The following is an 18,840-nucleotide window of genomic DNA, read 5'->3' as shown; positions in this document are numbered from 1 at the left end:
TTATTAACCTGGGCTCTTGAAAAAGGTGATTTTTGGTGGTACTCTGCCACTCCCCTAACTCTCCCATAATGGACAGGAAATGAGAGTGAAAAAGAAATCTTTGCTGTGGTAAGCCCCTGAGATTTGGGGGGGGATGTTTGTTACTTCAGCACCACCAGGACTATCCTGACTGATATAGTCACTAGTAATCTCCACTCTTCTCGTTACACGTGATCCATGACAGTGTAGGGGCTAATCTGGACTCTCATGCCTGACTACCTGAGTTTTACACCTATCTCTACCCCTTACTAGCTGCATGACCTCAGGTAACTTACTTAACTTCTATCTATAAAATGGGAATAATGAGAGCATTGTCAGGATTAGGTGAATAAACACACATGGAGAGCTGAGAATAGCATCTGGGACATACTAAGTAGTGCTTGCTTGCTTATCATGTATGAGGGAACTGCAGCCTAAGGAAATGAAAGGATTTTGTTGTGGCCACATAGCTTATAAACAGGATTCTAGGACTAAACTGGCCCGGTTGTGTTTTTAAACCTCATGCTCTTTGCAACAGTGGTACAGTATGTGGCGTGTGAGCTTTGGCAAAAAGCTTGCTATGACCTTGAGTTCCACAGTTGTAAAATAAAGCTCTAGGTGACTGCTTCCTTCACTGAGCCTCCGTGAGCCCCCAAGGAGCTAACGGATGTTAAAGGGCTTTGCCAACTAATTGTGAGGGACGATGACACAGCACACCGTGCTAATGCCATTAGGTAATTAACATTACACGGGGAACGCACTGGAACATCTTAATGAAAACGCGATTCGATTTTTTTCTTCTACAAAACAAAAATCATAAGAAGAAGACTAAATTTATGGTACCTTTTTCTTTTTTCTTTGTTATGTCTGGGATTTGCCTTAAATTAAAGATTGGAATAAAACTATGTAATGAACAACTTACGGACACTGACCCTCTCTGTACCTGGTGGTTACACGGAAACACAAACACACACCATGTGTTTCAGGATCAGTTCTTGAGGGGAGGACCTTGGGGCATTTTTGAGGCGAAAATGGAGAGAATTCTGTTGTTACAAATCATGTTTAGTTCTTCCAAAACAAAACCCAGGGATGCTTGCTGTGCCTTATCAGCCACAAAGAAAGAGAAGATAGGTATAGATCCTCTGCCTTATAAACATCTGCACTTTCTCTTTCTTCTCCAAGCTCTGAGCTTCTGGAGGGCAGGGGAACTACGTTTCATTGCCACATGCCCAGCACTGAGCACAGCACTTAGCACAGAGGTACAATCAGTGCTCACAGTGTTTACCGAATTAATGGACAAAGCTGAAAGGCTTTCTTGCTTTGCAGACCCATGTTGTCCCAAGTTACTTCCCAGAGTCCCAGGGGAACCACAGAGGTGCCTCTGGACCTGCCACTTGGGGAGGGGGTGACCCTCCACATCTTCCCCCTCAAACAAAGCACCTTTGCTCGCCTCTGTTTTCCATGGTGGGCTTCCAGCTAAGATTTCTTTTAAATAAAGAATCCACTTAATAATAATTAGTATTTTTTTTTTGCTGCTCTATATCAAGCTGGGGACCAATACTACAAAAACTAACCAGCAGAAGATTGAAGATGCTATTTCTTTTAATGGAGCTATTAAAGAGGAATACTTGGTACGTGGCAAAAGATGGAAGATCCTTAGAATTTTTCTGTCAATTGAAATGCTTCAAATGGCTCTTCTTCTAACCAATTAATCTGTAGAAGGTGCTGGAGGAATGACAGGAAGCATAATCTAGTAGCCACCATCAATCAGTAGATCAGACTTTGCCCACTGTTAAGTAAATTGATGCATAGGGAATCACTTCCACAGAAGAGCATTTAGTACACCCAACTCCTCAGTTTTGGGGGCAGAGACCGGAGTGCTAATGCTGGATGTGCCATGTGCTGGCTGTGGGAGCTGGAGCCAATGACACACAGTCCCCTTCCCCCTCCATGCAATGACAGCCAGCTATCAGCTGCTCAATGCAAATCCCTTGCCACCACCAAGGGGCAGAGTCTGCACTAAAGCAAACTTTGATGTGCAGTTGGGTTTCTCCACTTACTGGCTGTGGGCTTTGCACTGGACTAATTACATCAGTTGTGAGCCCCAGTTTCCCCAGGTGTAACGGGAAAGAGAACCAGTCTTCTGCACAGTTGTTAGGATGTTTTATAAAACCATGTATATAAAGCACTTAACCTGGTGCAATTTTAACACTCAAAAATAGTTGCTACTACTAATTTTTGTTAGCAATGCCAACTTATAATTACACAATATTTACACAACAATTACACAGGTTGAATCACGCTACACTTTCCTGATAAAACTGTGCCTCAGTCACTCTATTTATATCGAAAGAGCTTTGACCAACCCATTTAATACACCAACTGGGCAGTTTCTAGACATAAATTGATATAAAAAGGATGAACTCATTTATAATGAGTTTCCAGTGCCTTTGAACATTCTGGAAAAAAAGCAAAGCAAAGGAGTTAGTTATGGAAGGCAGCTATGGTTCCTGTAAAGGGTGTTCCGTGCAGGTGTCAAATCTTATCTTTACAACAACCTGTGTATGATTACTAGCACCAGTTTAAGAATGGGGAAACTGAATCCTAAAACGTGCCTTTCTTTCGGGCACACAGCTCTAGGTAGAACAACTGGAATGTTACCCGAGGTGTGTGAGTCTAAATCCACTTGTTCATTTCTACTGCCCTACTTGGCTTCTTTTCCAAAAGAAGCCATGCTCAAAGGTACATGGACCAACGGAGTTTGATCTGGCTCAGCCCAAAAGGTGGGTGACATAGTCTCTACCAATGGATTCCCCAAATCAGCAGACTGATAATGAGCTCCTTTCTGTAGATTCCATAGTTCACTGAGGGTACCTCAGGGGTCACTCATTGTAGTGGTGGGGGCTGGCAGGAAAGTAGCTATGGAGCCCAACTTCACCTGCAACTGTGATCCATTCTATGGCTTCTACTGGACTTCAGCGTCAGACTGCCTTCCAAAACATGGGGCCCATCTGTTTCTTAAGAACTTTGAAAGCTGCAATGTATTATTCTAGCATGGACATTGCAATTTCACAGAGTGATTCATTTTGACGCCCACAGCGATTCTGAGAGGTAGATACCTATAAGCATTATAAATGTCCATTTTACAGATGAGAGAACTGAGGCTCCAAGAGAATTAAGTATATCTACTTCCTCTTCTGTGTCAGGCCTTTGATCTTCATGATCTCATTTCATCCTCACAACCACCCTATGCTATATATATATATATAGTTCTCTCATTCATTCATTCATTCTACAAATGTCTCTTGAAGACCTCTGCAGATATAAGCAGTGAACCAAATCAACAAATCAGACAACCAGTTCCTCATTCATGGAGCTTCCATGAGGATGTTTTATCCCCATTTTTACAGCTAAGGAAGCTGGAGCAGAGAGACATTCAATCACTCACTCAAGGTCAGAAGGTAATGGGATGCGATTGGCCCTCACGATGTCAGCCTCCAGGCTCAGTTCCCCCTCACAGGTGGCTGCTGGTTGCACCCCTTCAGGATTATACTCCTGTTTGGGGTAATGGGAAGACCTACTGTAGCATTCCTGTTCAAAAACAGTGTGGACCCAGGTGAGAGAAAGTGAGAGAATAGATCCAGCCACCCATTTTCCATCACAAAACTTTATGTCCTTCTCTTTCCGTAACAATAGATTTTGAAAAAATGGAGGTTGTCCTAAATGATGTGTGTGTGCGTGTGTGTGCACTCTGTAATGCACACTCCTTTAAACTCACGTTTCCTTATGCCGTTGAATACTAATGTAAATTATGACGCTTAACGGTTCCCATTTTCCTATTTTTCAGTATGCCAAAACTTACCTAACCATTTCCCTGCCCCTGGACATTCACAGCGTCAGCTGAACATGGCTCAGGGCCATAGCCCCTTACAAGCTCTGCACCAGAAGTTATTTATCCTACCACAGCCTCAGGTTCCTCCTCTGAAAATTGGAGAAATAGTAGTTTTCTCACAGGGCTGTTGTCAGTCGTATTAGGTGAGGTGCACCAGGGAGATTATTTGGCATAGCATCTGGCACAAGGTGAACATTCAATCAATGTTAGCTTTATAAATTATTATTACTAGATATATCCAATCTTCACCGCTGCAAATAATTTTGCAAAAAAGGAATCCTTGGCCATGGACTGAAGACTGCTGTAATTGCTGCATCTTTAGGAGGCGTGTGGCCTTATGGGTTTAGTGAATGACATTTCAGAACAAAGTGAGAAGGGGGTTTTAGAGGGAGGGAGGGGGGGAGAGAGAGAGAGAGAGAAGAAAGAGAGAGAGAGAGAGAGAGAGAGAGAGAGAGAGAGAGAGAGAGAAATATAGGAGGGAGAGAAGAAGGGAAGAAGCAAGAAATGGAGGGGAAAAGGGGAGAGATGGAAAGAAAGAGTGAAAAGGAAGTAAGAGAGAAAGAAAAATGAAGGGATAGCAAGAGGCATGCAGGGAACTTGACTGTTCTTGCCTCAAGGGAGGGAAACAAAGTAACTCCTGTTTTTCACTCCTTGCCCTGCCACGTTGCTTGGCAGGACAACCGTGCCACAAGGATTAGGACCTTTGCTCCAGTTAGCCATTGGGGACCAGCCAGTGGCTGCTTGGCATTCTGCTGCTACTCTATGACTTTTCAGCGACTCCACTGAAAAGATCAGGCTCTGCCATGTTCATTAAGATTCATCAAGGAAGCTGTTTGCAGATCATTAAAAAAGATGTTGCATATAATGGCACCCACCATCAAATTTGGTGTCTTCTCAGCTATCAATCCTCGCCAAAATAAACCCAGGGCATGTGAAGACGAGCCACCTGGAGCCACTTTCAATCTACTTAATGGAACTATTACCTGAGCCTATTTTAATTAATTTAATTCTATGAACAGGCGTGCATGAGATGGTATTAAATGCTTCATTAAAAATAAAGTTGGTGGGAGATGAGGGTAAGGGGGATCAATTATATGGTGATGGAAGGAGAACTGACTCTGGGTGGTGAACACACAATGGGATTTATAGATGATGTAATACAGAATTGTACACCTGAAATCTATGTAATTTTACTAGCAATTGTCACCCCAATAAGTTAAAAATAAATAAAGTTACATTCAATTACCTTTTTTTTCCCATTCATCTAGCAAACAGCATGTTTTTCTAGAATCCAGTATTTTTTCTGATGAAATAAATTTACCCTGAGGTTTGACTAAGGCTTACTGTCTTGTTCTTCTCAGATGATGCCTGACTTTTCTCCCCTCTCAGTATCGGTTCTGTTAATTTATTAGGGATGGATGTGAGATCTCCTAAGCTGTACATTGACCCTTTGGGTAGTAATGGCAGATTTCAGGCATCAGAAGCGATTGCAGAAATCTGGAGTTGGAAGGCGGGATGCCGTAAGGGTTAAGACCAGTGGTTTTGGAGTCAGATGGTTCTCGATTGGTGCCCTTGTTGTGCCACCGAGTGGTTGTGTGAGTTTGTGCAATCACACAAACTCGGTAAGCTCCAGCTTCCTAATTGGTAAAGTAGGAGCCCACTTCCAGAGCGTCAATGATTTGGGCTGTATCGTACCACGCACTGGTGGCTAACGGCTGACATCGCCCTGGTGGGTTGCTCCAAACGATTCTGAGTAGTCAATGCTGAACACACTTGTTGTTCAGTATTTTGCCCTCACCCCTGCCTGCCTCTTAGTACTGTTGTAACTTATCCCAGTGCTTAGCATGTAGTAGGTGTTCAATAAACCCTAGCTAGTATCACTGTTTTACTAGAGTAGAATAGAAGCCATAAGAAAGAGGTTTCTGTAACTCGAGTCAGCTTTTCCTGCATCCAAACTCAGCCCTAATTGCGAGATTCTATTAAAGAACATGCACGCTATCGATTTGAATTTTCAAAAGAACACCCTGAAGTTGGGAATCTCATGATCCCCACGTCACAGAAGAGGCCACACATGCTCTGAGAAATTAAGTCAGACTTGTCCCCAGCCACTCGCCTAAGAACGGGAGGAGGCAGGGACCAGATTTGGGCTGCTGACTGCAGGTCAAGGACGCACTCCTTGCACTCAGCACATTCCCCGTAAGGTACCTTGTGGTGCAACAGTCACTCTTTCAGGAAACATTATTATGATCAGCAACAAACTCTGTCTTTAATAAAGTGGAAACCTGTCCTAAATTCCTGGAGTACTGTTAATTGATAAAATAAGTTTACTGTAATGATACATATTCGATTTAATTGAAATTTCTATGTTATACCTTGTCCCTTCTGGGGACTTTCAGGGTCTCAGCTTTGAAGTATTATCACTCTCTCTCCAGGTGACTCTGGATGACAGGAAGCAGAGACCAAGGAGAAGCAAACTAACTGGGAGATATTTTTGTAACAGTCCAGGGAAGAGAAGTAAGGACGTGAGGTAGAGCAGTAGCTGTGAAATGGTTTGCCTCTCGCTTGTTGCCTCTCTTGTGCTTCTGCTTGTCTTGACTCTCGCCCACTTGCAAAGCCTGCGATGCTCGAACTAGAAACAGATAATCTCGGCTTTTCCTGCTGTTGGCACCCTGTCCCCACTTGTGTGTGACTGAAGGAGAATCTCTATCACATATCTGGATGGGTCAGTGAAAAAGGCACGATTTTTGAGTGTTGTTTGTCATTTGTGCAAGAGTTATAATCTCACCCAAACAAGACAACTATGGGCTCTAGCGAGCCAAGCTCTAGATGCCGTCTCACCATTGGAGAACCAGCTTCTTCTCACTGTGCTTCTGCACTCTGCGGACTGCTGCTGTGATTCTAACTCTGAGGAACTGCCACAGAGAAGGACAAGGAAAGACCTTGACAAGTTGGGGACAGCGACTCCAAAAGGAATCCATCTCTGATGACAAACATACAGGGTGGCCCTCTACTCTGGGGGTTCCAGCCAATAAATGGTTATTGATGTTCTATTACAACACATGCAATATAATGTTATGTGTGGTTCCAGGCTTTATGGCTTCTAAGGAGTTTTCCGGTTAGAACAAGTTTGGGGCTGAATATGTGGGGCTGAAAAAAAAATTGCATCTTGTGTAAATGATAGTTGGCTAAGATTGTTCATTTTTTGATAGAGCTATGTGAATGGGATTCTCTTCCACACACATTCAGGTGCAAATATCGTCTGCCACTCAGGCCTCAGAGTACAATGCTTAACGTGCAGAGTGGAAACTCTAGAACTGCAACGAAGGCCTAAATCCGGGGCTCTCGTCTATTCCTCGGCACCATGTGTGTTGTTAACTCGGAGAATTAATGCTGGACCTCAAGTCACCTACATGACAATCAAGGAGCCGTTTGACTATTAATAGACTCTGACTCATACAGCTAAAAAAACAGCCTACTGAATTGTCTTCTTCTAAAGGAGTAAAAGCTGCACTTAATAAACTCACAAAAGAAAGCCCTAGAGTCATTGCAACCTACCCAGATCTCACCCTAACTGTCCCGCTCCAGAACTCCAGACAGGACACCTTAAATGGGATAAAATGGTCAGGCGGGATAAGGTCCTTTCCAAAAAGATAAATGACTTTATCTTAAAGAATTCTGATAACCACTGGTCATTTCTTCTGCAATGCAATCTCTGCAGGATATCTTTTGCTTAAGCTTAAGATACAAAGACCTATAGATGAATGAATAAAGAAGATGTGGCATATACATATATATATCTATCTCAAATCATATATATAATATATAATGGGATATTATTTTATTCAGCCTTCAAAAAGAAGGAAATACTGGCATTTGCAACATGAATGAAACTGGAGGGCATTATGCTAAGTGAAATAAGCCAGACAGAGAAAGACAAATACTGTATGGTGTCATTTACATGTGGACTCTTTTTTCAAAAAGTTGCACTCCCAGAAACAGAGAGTAGAAAGGAGGTTGACAGGCCAGGGGGTGGAGTCAACGGGGAGATGGTGGTCAAAGGGTATATACTTTCAGTTGTCAGATGAGTAAATTCTGAGGATCTAATGCACAGCATGCTGACTATAGTTAATAACACTGTATTGTATACTTGAAACTTGCTAAGAGAGTAGATCTTAAGTGTTCTCACCAAAAAGACAGATAACTGTGAACTAATGGATATATTAATTAGCTTGATTGTGATAATCATATTATAACGTCTCCGAATACCAAATCAACATATAGGCACTTGGAATATATACAATTTTGTCAGTTATACCTCAATTTAAAAAACACAACTAAAACTAAAAAATAAATTTAAAAGAAAGTCTATGGAAATTTAGCTACTTAACCTGATTTTTACGAGGCTGACAAATCACCGATTTTTAGAACTGGCAGAGACTTCAGAGCTGGTCTGGCCCAATTTCCTCATCTGTCAGACAAGAAATCCAAATGATCTATCTCCCTAATGGACACCATGGCCACCGAGCGGCCACCCTGAGGTGACCTGTTTCTCGCTGTATTTCCAGGGCTTAGCACAATGACTGACACATGGAAGAACTCAACAAATGATTTCTTGGCTGACCTACTGATTGACTGACAGAATGAGGGTCACACACCCAATTAGCTGTAGAGCTGGTACAAGATCTCAGGTCCTCTGGGATTATTGCCTCCCTTGAAACCAGTCACAATGTTGTCACAATTCCGCCTCGTTTTCAGCACAGAACTCTCAAGCGTCCAAATTAACAGTGAAGAAGCATCTTCAGCCTTTTCCGTCTACCAAAGGCTGACCAAAGGGGAACTCCGTGTCAGAACTTGGGGGCTCCTCTCCATGGGACCTAGAGGAGGGGACTTCTGCCTCTCGGTTAAAGGGGGCAACAGCAGAGTGGACATGTCCTGTCTCTTTCTCTACCTGCCTACTTGGTCTTAAGGATGGTGACAAGTTGGATTTTCATCATACACCTCATAGCAAAGCACCGTGTTGCCTTGATCAGGCCCAGGTCACAGACTGGTCCCAGAGGTGGGACCCTGAGGGCTGCCAGGGTGGCACATCTGCCCACCAGGAGTGTGGCTTCAGGCACTGTGAAATGACCAGTCTTGAAATGACCAGTGTCACATCAATGGAGCAGGATCATATTTCTGTGTTCTCTTCTTAATTAGGGGGTTACACCACCTTTCTCGTGGTCCAAAGACCTCTGCCTGAAAAATGAATGAAGTCAGGCATCTGTCACCAGGTAGGAGGGATCAGGAACACAGTTACGGCCACCGCCAGGCTCTTGAAAGGGAGGCTTCAATTCCTTAGATCCTGCCTGTCCATTCCAGGCTTGGTCTCGGGAACCAGCAGGCCAGCTGAGCCTGCACTGAGGGCCGGGGGGTGGCAGTGCCAGGGTTGTTGTCCTCGCTGATCTTCAATCCCGACTGACACACCCAAGGATGCCACACACACCTGCTGGACCATGCAACCCAGGTTCGAGTTAACAGGCAGAGTCGCTGGTCTGTTTCTGGCAAGACTCTTCTTCCCTTAGAAGATGAAGGCGTGAGCCACAGAGAAGGTCTTTGCCCACGAATCCTGTCTTTGCTGGGGGAGGATGCGATGCCTGGAGGCTCTGCAACCATTTTGGAAAATCGAGGGGAGCTCTGAGCACACTGAGCTTCTGTCCCAAGCCATAAATAGTTTAGTTCCAAAGTCCTCGACCTCTGTAAGTCCTTCCCCCCTTGATTAAGCCTCTATTTGTCAGATACGCTGACCCAAGGCAAAAGCACTTGTCACACACCCATGAAGCCAACCCTGGTGGTGGTGCTTGAAGGATTTGCAGTTGGCCTTAGGACAGGGTGCAACCCCCTACTGGCTGAGAATGTCCTGCAGGCCCTGGCTATTCCCAGTCTGCGTCTATCTGCCACCACTCCTTCCACCCCAGGCTTCACCAGCTGCCTAATTTCTGCACACGCCCATCCTGTCTTCCATGCTCTCCGTCCACCTCCAGGATCTGGATAATATCTACTCGCTTTTCAAAAAACAGCTTAGACATCTCTACTCTGGAAAGCCTTCTCCAGCACCCAGGATGGCATTACCTGTTCCTTGTCTATTTCCCGCAAGAACCCGGAATTTGATTCATCACAGAGCTTACTGTACCACGTTGAAAAGGCCCGTGTGCTCGTCTCGCCCACCGCACCGTAACCACCCTGGAGATAAGCACTACACTCTCATCTTGTTCCTTGCTCTACCCCACAAGGAGGTTGGAAATACAAATCTGTCGCACAAATAACTGAATGCGAGGCATAACTAGAAATAACTAGAATATAGTGAAGGCAGCGGGTTTATTGGTTCATCTGGGGGAACTACCAGGCATGCGTATTGGTGACATCAGTCAAAGGGCTCCACCTGTCAACATACACATGATTTACGACAAAGGACAGACGAGGTGGTTTGTCTTTCCCATCGTGCACATTGCAGGCTGCGTATGATGGAGGAGACCCCAAATTACCTGATGGTTTTGATCATGCTGAGGCCCATTTCAACACAGCAGTGGGCGTGGTCCTGGCGGGGCTCAGGAAGCCCGGAAACGCAGTAGTAGCAGTCCCCCAGGATTTTGATACGAAGACAGTGATGCTCCTGAAAGGCACAGGATGGGAGAGGAAAGGACTGAGTTAGCAGACAGCTCAGTGCCTCCGAAAGGCTTGGAAAAGAGGGCAATGGGGTCAGGCGGCCTGCACCTTGGGGTCGGGAGCACCCACCTTTGAAATGAGCCTCTATTTTCTTCCTAGGAAATTAGGGGGTACCCTGAGTAGGGGTTGGAAGAGCTCAGAGGTGGAATCATGGAAAAACACTGGATCTGGAGCTCGACAGATACAGGGTCATATGCCAGCTCTGCCTTGTACTTGCTTTCTGATCTGACCACCCATCACATGGAGAGGTCTGGGAAGAGTGGGCACTCAGCCTGCGTGTCCCCGGCAGCTCTGCCCCCAGCGCTGTCTTTCTTCTCAGGACATGCCTCTGAACTAGCAGCTATAAGCAGTCTTGAGTTCAACAATAAGGACTTGAAGTATAAATCATTCCTACTATTTCAGGGTAGTGGCCTCTTAAGGATGGGGGCCAACTCTGTCTTACATACCCTTCTGTTCATTTATTTATTGATATGCTTGTTCATCAAAAGAAAAACATCAATTGTGCATCTATGACAAGGCAGGCGCTGTCCCTGACACAAAGATGACTAATTTTAACCCCTGTGATGCACCATATATTAAACAGCATTAACCCTCACAGCAGCCTTAAGAGGTAGGTACGAGTTATATCCTCACTGCACAGGTGAGAAACAGGACACCGTGGTTTGGTCGACTCACAATCTTAAGGACACGAGTCTTCCAAAGTTTCAAAGAGCAACAAGCACCAAGGGAAAGGTGCATACTCAGTAGTAAGTGGGACGAGGCTGAATGTTGCAGGTTTTAGAGGCAAGACAACGTAAGGCAGTTGTAGCATAGGGGCTGAGAGCACCGGCCCAGGAGTCACACTGCCCTGGATCAAATCCCGGACACCTGACACCTTTCCTGTGTGTCTTTACTTAAATCATTTAACCTCTGAGCCTCAGTTGCCTCATCTGTAAAATGGGGACAAAGAACAGGGCCTGTCTCATTGCGATTGTGAGGCTTAACTAAGATGATACGTGTGAAGACTTAGCACGAGGCCCAGCAGATGGGGCATGAAATTAACATTGCATGTCTCTATGACAATGACTTGGATTCTTCACATCTCTAGTCCTAGTTCTTCACATCTCTATCCACGCTCAAGGGCAGATGACATTCCCTTTTGGTTTTCTTAGATAGATGGGTGGGACCGAACGACCTCTGAGATGCCTTCTAGACCTGAAGCCCGAGGAGCCTATGGGTCTATGGCTTTGCGGGTGAGGGGCCCTTCTTGGGCCAGCAGAGTTCAGGGGCAGGAGGAGGGGCGTTGTAGACAGAAAGGTGACTGAGATGCCACCAGCACAGTGGACGCCCTTGTGTTGCCAATCTGGACAGCACCGTGCTGGTTTCCTAATCTCGTCAGGAGTCAGCCCATTACGTTTGGATAGCAAATGAATGGAATCACTCTCCCAGTGAAAAACAAATATCAGACAAAGAAAAGAGAATGATAACTGGCTCTGGTACTTCCGCATCTGGGTCAGATCGCCAGGGCCTTGCCAACCTTCCCAAATGGGCACAGATGCCATCTTCAGAACTCGAACAGCATGCATTGCCTTCCCAGGATTATTTTCAGGAGCTTGTGGTTTTGTCTACTGGCAGCATCAATGCAACTAATTTTACAAGAGAGCAGCTGAAAAGTTCTGGTCCATCAGGGAAGCTCAACACCTTCAGCTGCTTCTTCCAAGACTTCTAGCGTGTTATGGCTGGAATGGAACTAGAGAGCACCGCAGGCCCACAGGTCCTAGCAGTTTCCAGATTTGTGGAGGCCACCGGACAGTTATAAGAAACCAGAGGGCCCGAGGAGGCACGGCTAGGGTTCAATTTTATATTTTGCCAAGGAAATATGAAAAGTCCATCAACAAACAGCTACCATCTACCATCTCTATCACTTCATAAAAGAAAAAGCATTTTCAACACCAAAAACGTAAAAAAGACGTGTTCCTAGAATATTCCTAGAATAAGGGAAAGTTCTTTGCACTAAACAAAATTAACATTACAAAATCTCGCTACACGGCTGTATTATGTGTGTATATACAATGTATTCATATATGTATTTGACTCCTGAACAATGTGGGGGTTAGGGACGGACGCCACTGCCCCACACAGTTGAAAATCCACGTATAACTTTTGATTCCCCCAAAACTTAGCTACCTACCGTACTCCTTAGGTAACTGCAGGGGATTAGTTCCAGGATCCCCCAGATACCAAAATCTGCAAATCCCCAAGTCCCTTACATAAAATTGTGTAGAACAATGCATACATTCGACCCTCTACATTCATATTCTTTCATATGTATGTATATATATATCTATGTATGTATACATATATAAATATATACACATAAGAAAGGCCTGTGTTTTTATCTGTCAAGTTCTGTCTATTTGCATACAGATTTTTCTGATCAATTCCTGTGGTGACTTGACAGTAACAGCCAAGCAACTTCTTTTCACCAGGAATCGCTTTGCAAAGTTCAGATTAAGGAAGCCAGGTTGTTTTGAAAAACGATATTAAATAAGAAAAATAAAGTAGGGTGAGGATCTTCTTGCAAATTTTATTGAGTTAGTCTTAATATAATCATTTTCCTTCCATCTTGATGGCTTTGATCTGATAAAAATCTTGGGAAAAAGCCAGAGAATTTATGAAAGCATAATGTAGGTAAAATTTTGGAGATATATGTGCCAAATTATCAAAGATGGTTACATCGTTGCGAAGGGGTGGGGTTACAGGGATGTATACTTTAGGTATTGTCTATGTCTTTGATGCTTGCATTTTACATAATGCACAAGCATTATTTTGTAATCAGAAAAAAATCAATAAAAATTAAAAAAGACTCTCAGGACAAAAACATTAGTGCCATTTATGCACTTTAACAAGTTGTATTAGAAAACATGACCATTTTTAAAGCATTTTATCGAATTGCAATTACAGAACTAACACATGTACATATTGTTCTAGCAAAAATGAAACTGTAGGTAGGTCCGCTTGGGTAGCCCCTCCTCAGGCATATCACACCCTGGAGCCTGGTCTCCTGTTCCTTCTGCTCTACATTCACACATACAATTATTTACATGTTTCTATATATGACAATTTTCCATGCTGTTTAGTCATAAATTTATCATGCCATGCTTATAGATTTGACACATGCTTTTTTTCATGCAACAACATATCTTAAAATTCTTTCTATGTCAATGCAGAAACAGCGCTCCCATTCTTTATAATCTATTGATTTGCTTTCCATTCTGTTGGATTTGTTCTTTAGAACAATCATTTAGGTTCCTCCAGTCTTGTCAGTGATTTAAAAACAAGGTTTAAGACGTATGGAGGTCAATTGTATAACAGTAAATGTGTTCTTCGTTTTACAAGTTTAATGCCTTCTTCATAATACACATATTCTTCCTTCCTAATTTGGATGGGGGAGGGACAGAGAGGAACTACTTTATTTTTTTAAAAAATCGGAGACCAAAAGTCACTAAAGTTTGCAAAGGCACTATGAAGGGTCAAAAACACACTATTCTGAGCCGACTGAACCATAGGGCACCGACGAATTCAATCACACTGAGAGGCTCTTTACTAGAAGGCTTTGAAGTGTTCACTGCACTTTAATAATGCAGTGAATAAATGGGTGCAGTGCATGACATTTACGTGGAAGGTGGTTTCTCTCTGATGTGCCACATAATGAAAATTGAAAGCAAATATCACAGTAAAGTGATAGAGATCATTATAAAGGTACAGAATTTTGGTGCTAAAAGATGCTAAAAGGGGCAACTTCAACCCCGTTACACAGAAGCATTTTCTGAGACTCCAAGAAGTGACTTGCTTAAGATTGGGGGCCAAAACATTTAAAGTAGGGTTGTTGTTGTTTTTTTTAATTCCAAGGTGAGTAGAATTGCTTTCACTGCAGTGTCTCAAACTTTTCCACTGAGGGCCCCTAGAGCGCTACATACGGATACGCCCAAGGTGAGGTTCAGGCAAGAGGGTAGACTGGGAGTTACTGTGACAGTAAACCTTGACCTTGGTCATATCTGTCTGTTCTCACCGGAGAGCCATTTGTGTCCATCTTAGTGTCTTTGAGCAGAAATATTCCAAACATGAAGTAGAATAACTGTGTCACTGGCACTAACCACCACTGAGGCAACAAGAACAAGAAATGGTACACATGCTTCCCCTGCTCTTCAGGTAAACCCAACTCCTCTCTTAGGGGGAGATCTCAGTCTCCACCTCTGCCTCTGCCCATGTCGGGCTCCCATTTACTAGCCGTCCAGTAACTACACGTTACGATGCAGGTCCTTTGGCAGGTACTTGCCTGTCCGTCTAACACATCTCCACACTCCCTACCTTGGACTTTTCCATCCAGCAACGCTAAATCTCTCCCCCATACCTCTCCATAACACGCCCTTCCTTGCCTTCTTCACCTTGCTAACTGGTATATAATTTATATACAAAAAGTTTACCCTTTTGGTAAGTGTGAAATGTCCACATACAGGTACATCACTCCCAAATCACAAACCCCTGTGCTGCCACCAACTCACTCCCGCCACCTCCAGCTCCTGGAAACCATGTACCTCTTTTCTGTCCCTATCATTTTGCCTTTTCTAGCATGTCTTATAAATGCAATCATAAAGTATTGAGCCTTTCGCACGTGGCTTCTTTCACTTGGCACAATACATTTGAGAGTCACTTATGTTGTTACATATATCAGTGGTTTATTCTTTTTTATTGCTGAATAGTATTCCATTACATTTGTTTTCTCATTTTTAAATTTTTTTCAGGTACAATTGACATTCAATATTACTTTATATTAGTTGCAAGTGTACAGCCTAATGGTTGAGGCATTTATATAATTTATGCAGTGATCCCCCCAATTAGTCTAGTACCCATCTGGCACTATGCATCGTTGGCACTGTGCATAGTTATTGCAACATTATTGACCATATTCTCTATGCCGTATTTTATATCCCCGTGACTATCTTGTAACTATGAATTTTTATTTTGTTTTCTCAGTAAGACAGGCTGAGAGTCACTCTCGCCTGGAAGTATTCTCTGACCCAAGAGTTATGTGTTGTCTTGCATTCCCATAGCATCTCAGACTTACCTTAGCACACATCACGTCGCGTACTGATTACGTGTTTATCTGGCCCTGACTAGACTTCACTCTAGGAAGGAAGTGTGCTTTAGTCATTCCCACTCTCCCCAAAACAGTACCACCATGTGCAACCCCTAGCGGTGATCAGAGGCAAATATGAAGGGATCTCTGTTGGAGTGAGGCAGCCTTAAAATAGGACATTCCAATACTCTAAAAATGAACTCCTATTAACTGTCACAGCAGCCTGTGAACTTGGCACTGATGTACACACTTTACAAAGAAGGAAGTTAAGGCTTGCTTATTGGAACCTGTGGGGACAGAGCCAGGAGTGCAGTTTCTAGGCTCTCGGCCTCACGTGGAAAGGTGCTGGCTCAGGTAGTAAATGGCCATCAACTGTGATTGGATGGCCATCAGCTGTGGCTAGTTGGCCGTTAGGTGTAACCAGTGAGCCATTGGTCACTAATATAACTGCTGTGGCTACACTAGCAGAAAATGGGGGGCTAGCAAGAAGATGGTGGCAGAGCGAGCAGGAGCAGATTGCAGTTAGCAGGGCGGAGTGCAGTTAGGATGTGAGGTAGGTTGAGAGAGAAGCAGACAGCAGGTTGTGGACAGTGTGGCTCCTGCTTCCTGTGTCTCCAACCCAGCTGCCAGCGAGAATATAGTGGTGTGACTCCCCTATCTGTGGCTCCGTGGGTGTTCCTTTTCGGCCTCACCCTATCCTGCGTTCTTATGTGGGGAGCTGGAGCTGAGACCCCGCATGACACCTGCATGACAGAACCCAAAGCCCACTCTAAACTATAGCATGACAATGCTATTCCTCCTTAACCTGAGTGGCTTTAGGACTAAGAACCTGTGTATTGATAGCAAGTGTTCATCTCTTTTAACCTGTTCTCTGTTTTAGCTCTGATCGAGCCAGCTGAAAGTAAAGGTGGTGTCCCATTGGCTAAAACAAAGCTGTTAAGTCAGGTCAAACAAAATGGTGACCCAGTAGAGTCCCGGTTCTTGAGAACAGGCTAATTCTTTCCAGATGGCTGGGGTTGGCTGGGAAACTGCAGGCAGCCATCCCTGCATGAACCAACACTGAGGCTGTAGCTGGATGGCACCTGGCCATGTACAGGGGCAAATAATCATGTGGGAGTGGAAGTAGATGAAAAGAACTTTGGTTTAATTGTCACTCAGTCAGCTGTCTCTCAAATGGAAAAATTAATCTGACAAACCTCCCACCTGAGACCAGTAAATAACTAACATTGATTCCCAGAACGTGTGAGATCAGGGGTCCGTGTCCTGCGACAGGACACAGGACGGTAATGACCACGATCATGAGGGCTGAGTCCTCTCTTCCCTCATTCCACATGCAGTCCCTCATTCCTGCGAAAGACCAGGAGGGAATTAAATTCAACTCACATGGGCCAGTCGATCAAATCTGGCAAAGAGCTCGTTCAGCATCCTGACCAGCTCCTGAGCGGACAAGGTCGTGGAGAGGTTGGTAAATCCTTTAACATCTGCAAAAAGAATACTAAACAACAGGGAAGGGATGGGGTGGGGAGAAAGCATATTAATATTTTAATCCATCCCGGGAGACACATCAACACCACCCAAAGAAATCAACCGTGGTCTGAGGTTTCAGCTCCCCCTGCCATGGAGTCGGAAGGAATGTCTCAGGATTTAACAAACATCTCAGCACAGACAGTCCACCCAGGAGATCGGGAAGGATAAGGGGGCAATGGAAAGCCCTTCTTCCTGTGCAAAGCTGTGCGGTGTGGGCAACGCAAACACGTTCCAAAAGGAAATGTGTCCCTAGGAACAGAGCAATTTGTTGTGGGAAGCAAAATGCAGCTTTATGAATCATTTGTATGTTTTCACAATGAACAGCAATGCAGATGCTATGAACATCGACATAGGGGAAAAAAACAACACAAAACCTCGTTATCTCTGGCCAATGACGTGTATGTCACCCCCAAAATGACAGACAAGTAGAGTGAGCACCTTTCAAAAATAATGGGTTAATAGGTAGCAAAGCTGGGAGACCTCAGGCAGAAGAGTTACCTAAAACTCTCATATTTACTAAGGATTTCAGTGAGGTGAGGTCTTATTCTACCGTGTTTCTCTGAAAATAAGACCTAGCTGGACAATCAGCTCTAATGCGTCTTTTGGAGCAAAAATTAATATAAGAGCCGGTATTATATTATGTTATATTATATTATACCCGGTCTTATATTATAGTTAAATAAGACTTGGTCTTACTCTTAGGGGGACGTCCCTGGGCTCAGCCCATTGCCCCTGGAATAGCCCCCTGCCCAGCCCACACTGCCCCCGTCATGGCACGTACTGCTCGATGCACTATCACATAAGACTCCGTGTGAGCCACCTACGCACTAGAGAACAGGAAGCAAGTCACCTCTGTATGCCAATTGCCCAGCTCACAGTGAACCTCGTGACACATTTCCTGAGTGGAGTCAACAGAAATTTTCAGAATTAAGTCCTTCCTTAGAGTGTGGTCCTGGCCACCACTGGCACCTCCCAGAAGCTGGTTAGAAAGGCAGGATCTCAGGCCCCAACCCAGGCTCACTGGATCAGAATCTGACTTAACAAGAGCCCCGGGTGACTCCTGTGACATTCCAGATGGAGAAGTCCTGGTTTCAGCAATGAGTTTGTTGACTAGAAGACCAGAAGCTGAAAGTAGGGTCCAGGTTCTCACTCCCTTGCTCCTTCTGCCTCCTTCTGGGCTCAAGGTCGGGTCTTTTGATTCCAGATATAAACCTGTAACCTTCCAAGATATTCACTTTGGAATATATTCATCTTGGAATATATTGAAGAGGTCATATTAATTTCTGACTCTCATTTGGTTATATAAGTTGTTTATTTGGCTAAAAATAAGTGATATTACCTAACAGTCATTCTGCAAATAGAGTCCTCAAGGAGGCTTTAGCAGAACTCACTAGAATTATTAGGAATGTGGGCTCCGTGTAGACTCTTTTCCCTGTGTGTTCTTGGGAAAGTTATTTAACCTCTACGAGCTTCCATTTTCTTGATAATAAAGCAAAGATCATTAAAGCCACTCTGCAGGGTCACTGGAAGAAGATAACTGCTAAGTCATGTCATGGTGCTCAGTAAGTAGAGGGCCCATAAC

At 44.1% G+C, this 18,840-nt stretch overlaps 1 protein-coding gene across 3 annotated transcripts in view; it reads right to left on the bottom strand.

The window, feature by feature from the left end:
* ADCY8 (adenylate cyclase 8) overlaps positions 1–18,840 on the bottom strand; it is a 173,556-nt gene that overhangs the window by 92,625 nt on the left and 62,091 nt on the right. For all 3 annotated transcript variants that reach the window (XM_019723897.3, XM_019723906.3, XM_019723925.3), the window contains exons 4-5: positions 17,115–17,226; positions 10,432–10,559 (exon numbers count right to left, since the gene is read on the bottom strand). In XM_019723897.3, coding sequence (XP_019579456.2) covers positions 10,432–10,559; positions 17,115–17,226 — 240 coding nt within the window. The remainder of the gene's footprint in view (positions 1–10,431; positions 10,560–17,114; positions 17,227–18,840) is intronic.

Source organism: Rhinolophus sinicus, chromosome 6 (genome assembly GCF_057876585.1).
Source record: "Rhinolophus sinicus isolate RSI-liver-muscle chromosome 6, RSI-T2T, whole genome shotgun sequence".
NCBI lineage: Eukaryota > Metazoa > Chordata > Mammalia > Chiroptera > Rhinolophidae > Rhinolophus > Rhinolophus sinicus.
The sequence above is the reverse complement of the archived record's forward strand: the minus strand, read 5'-3'. Positions and strand labels throughout refer to the sequence as shown.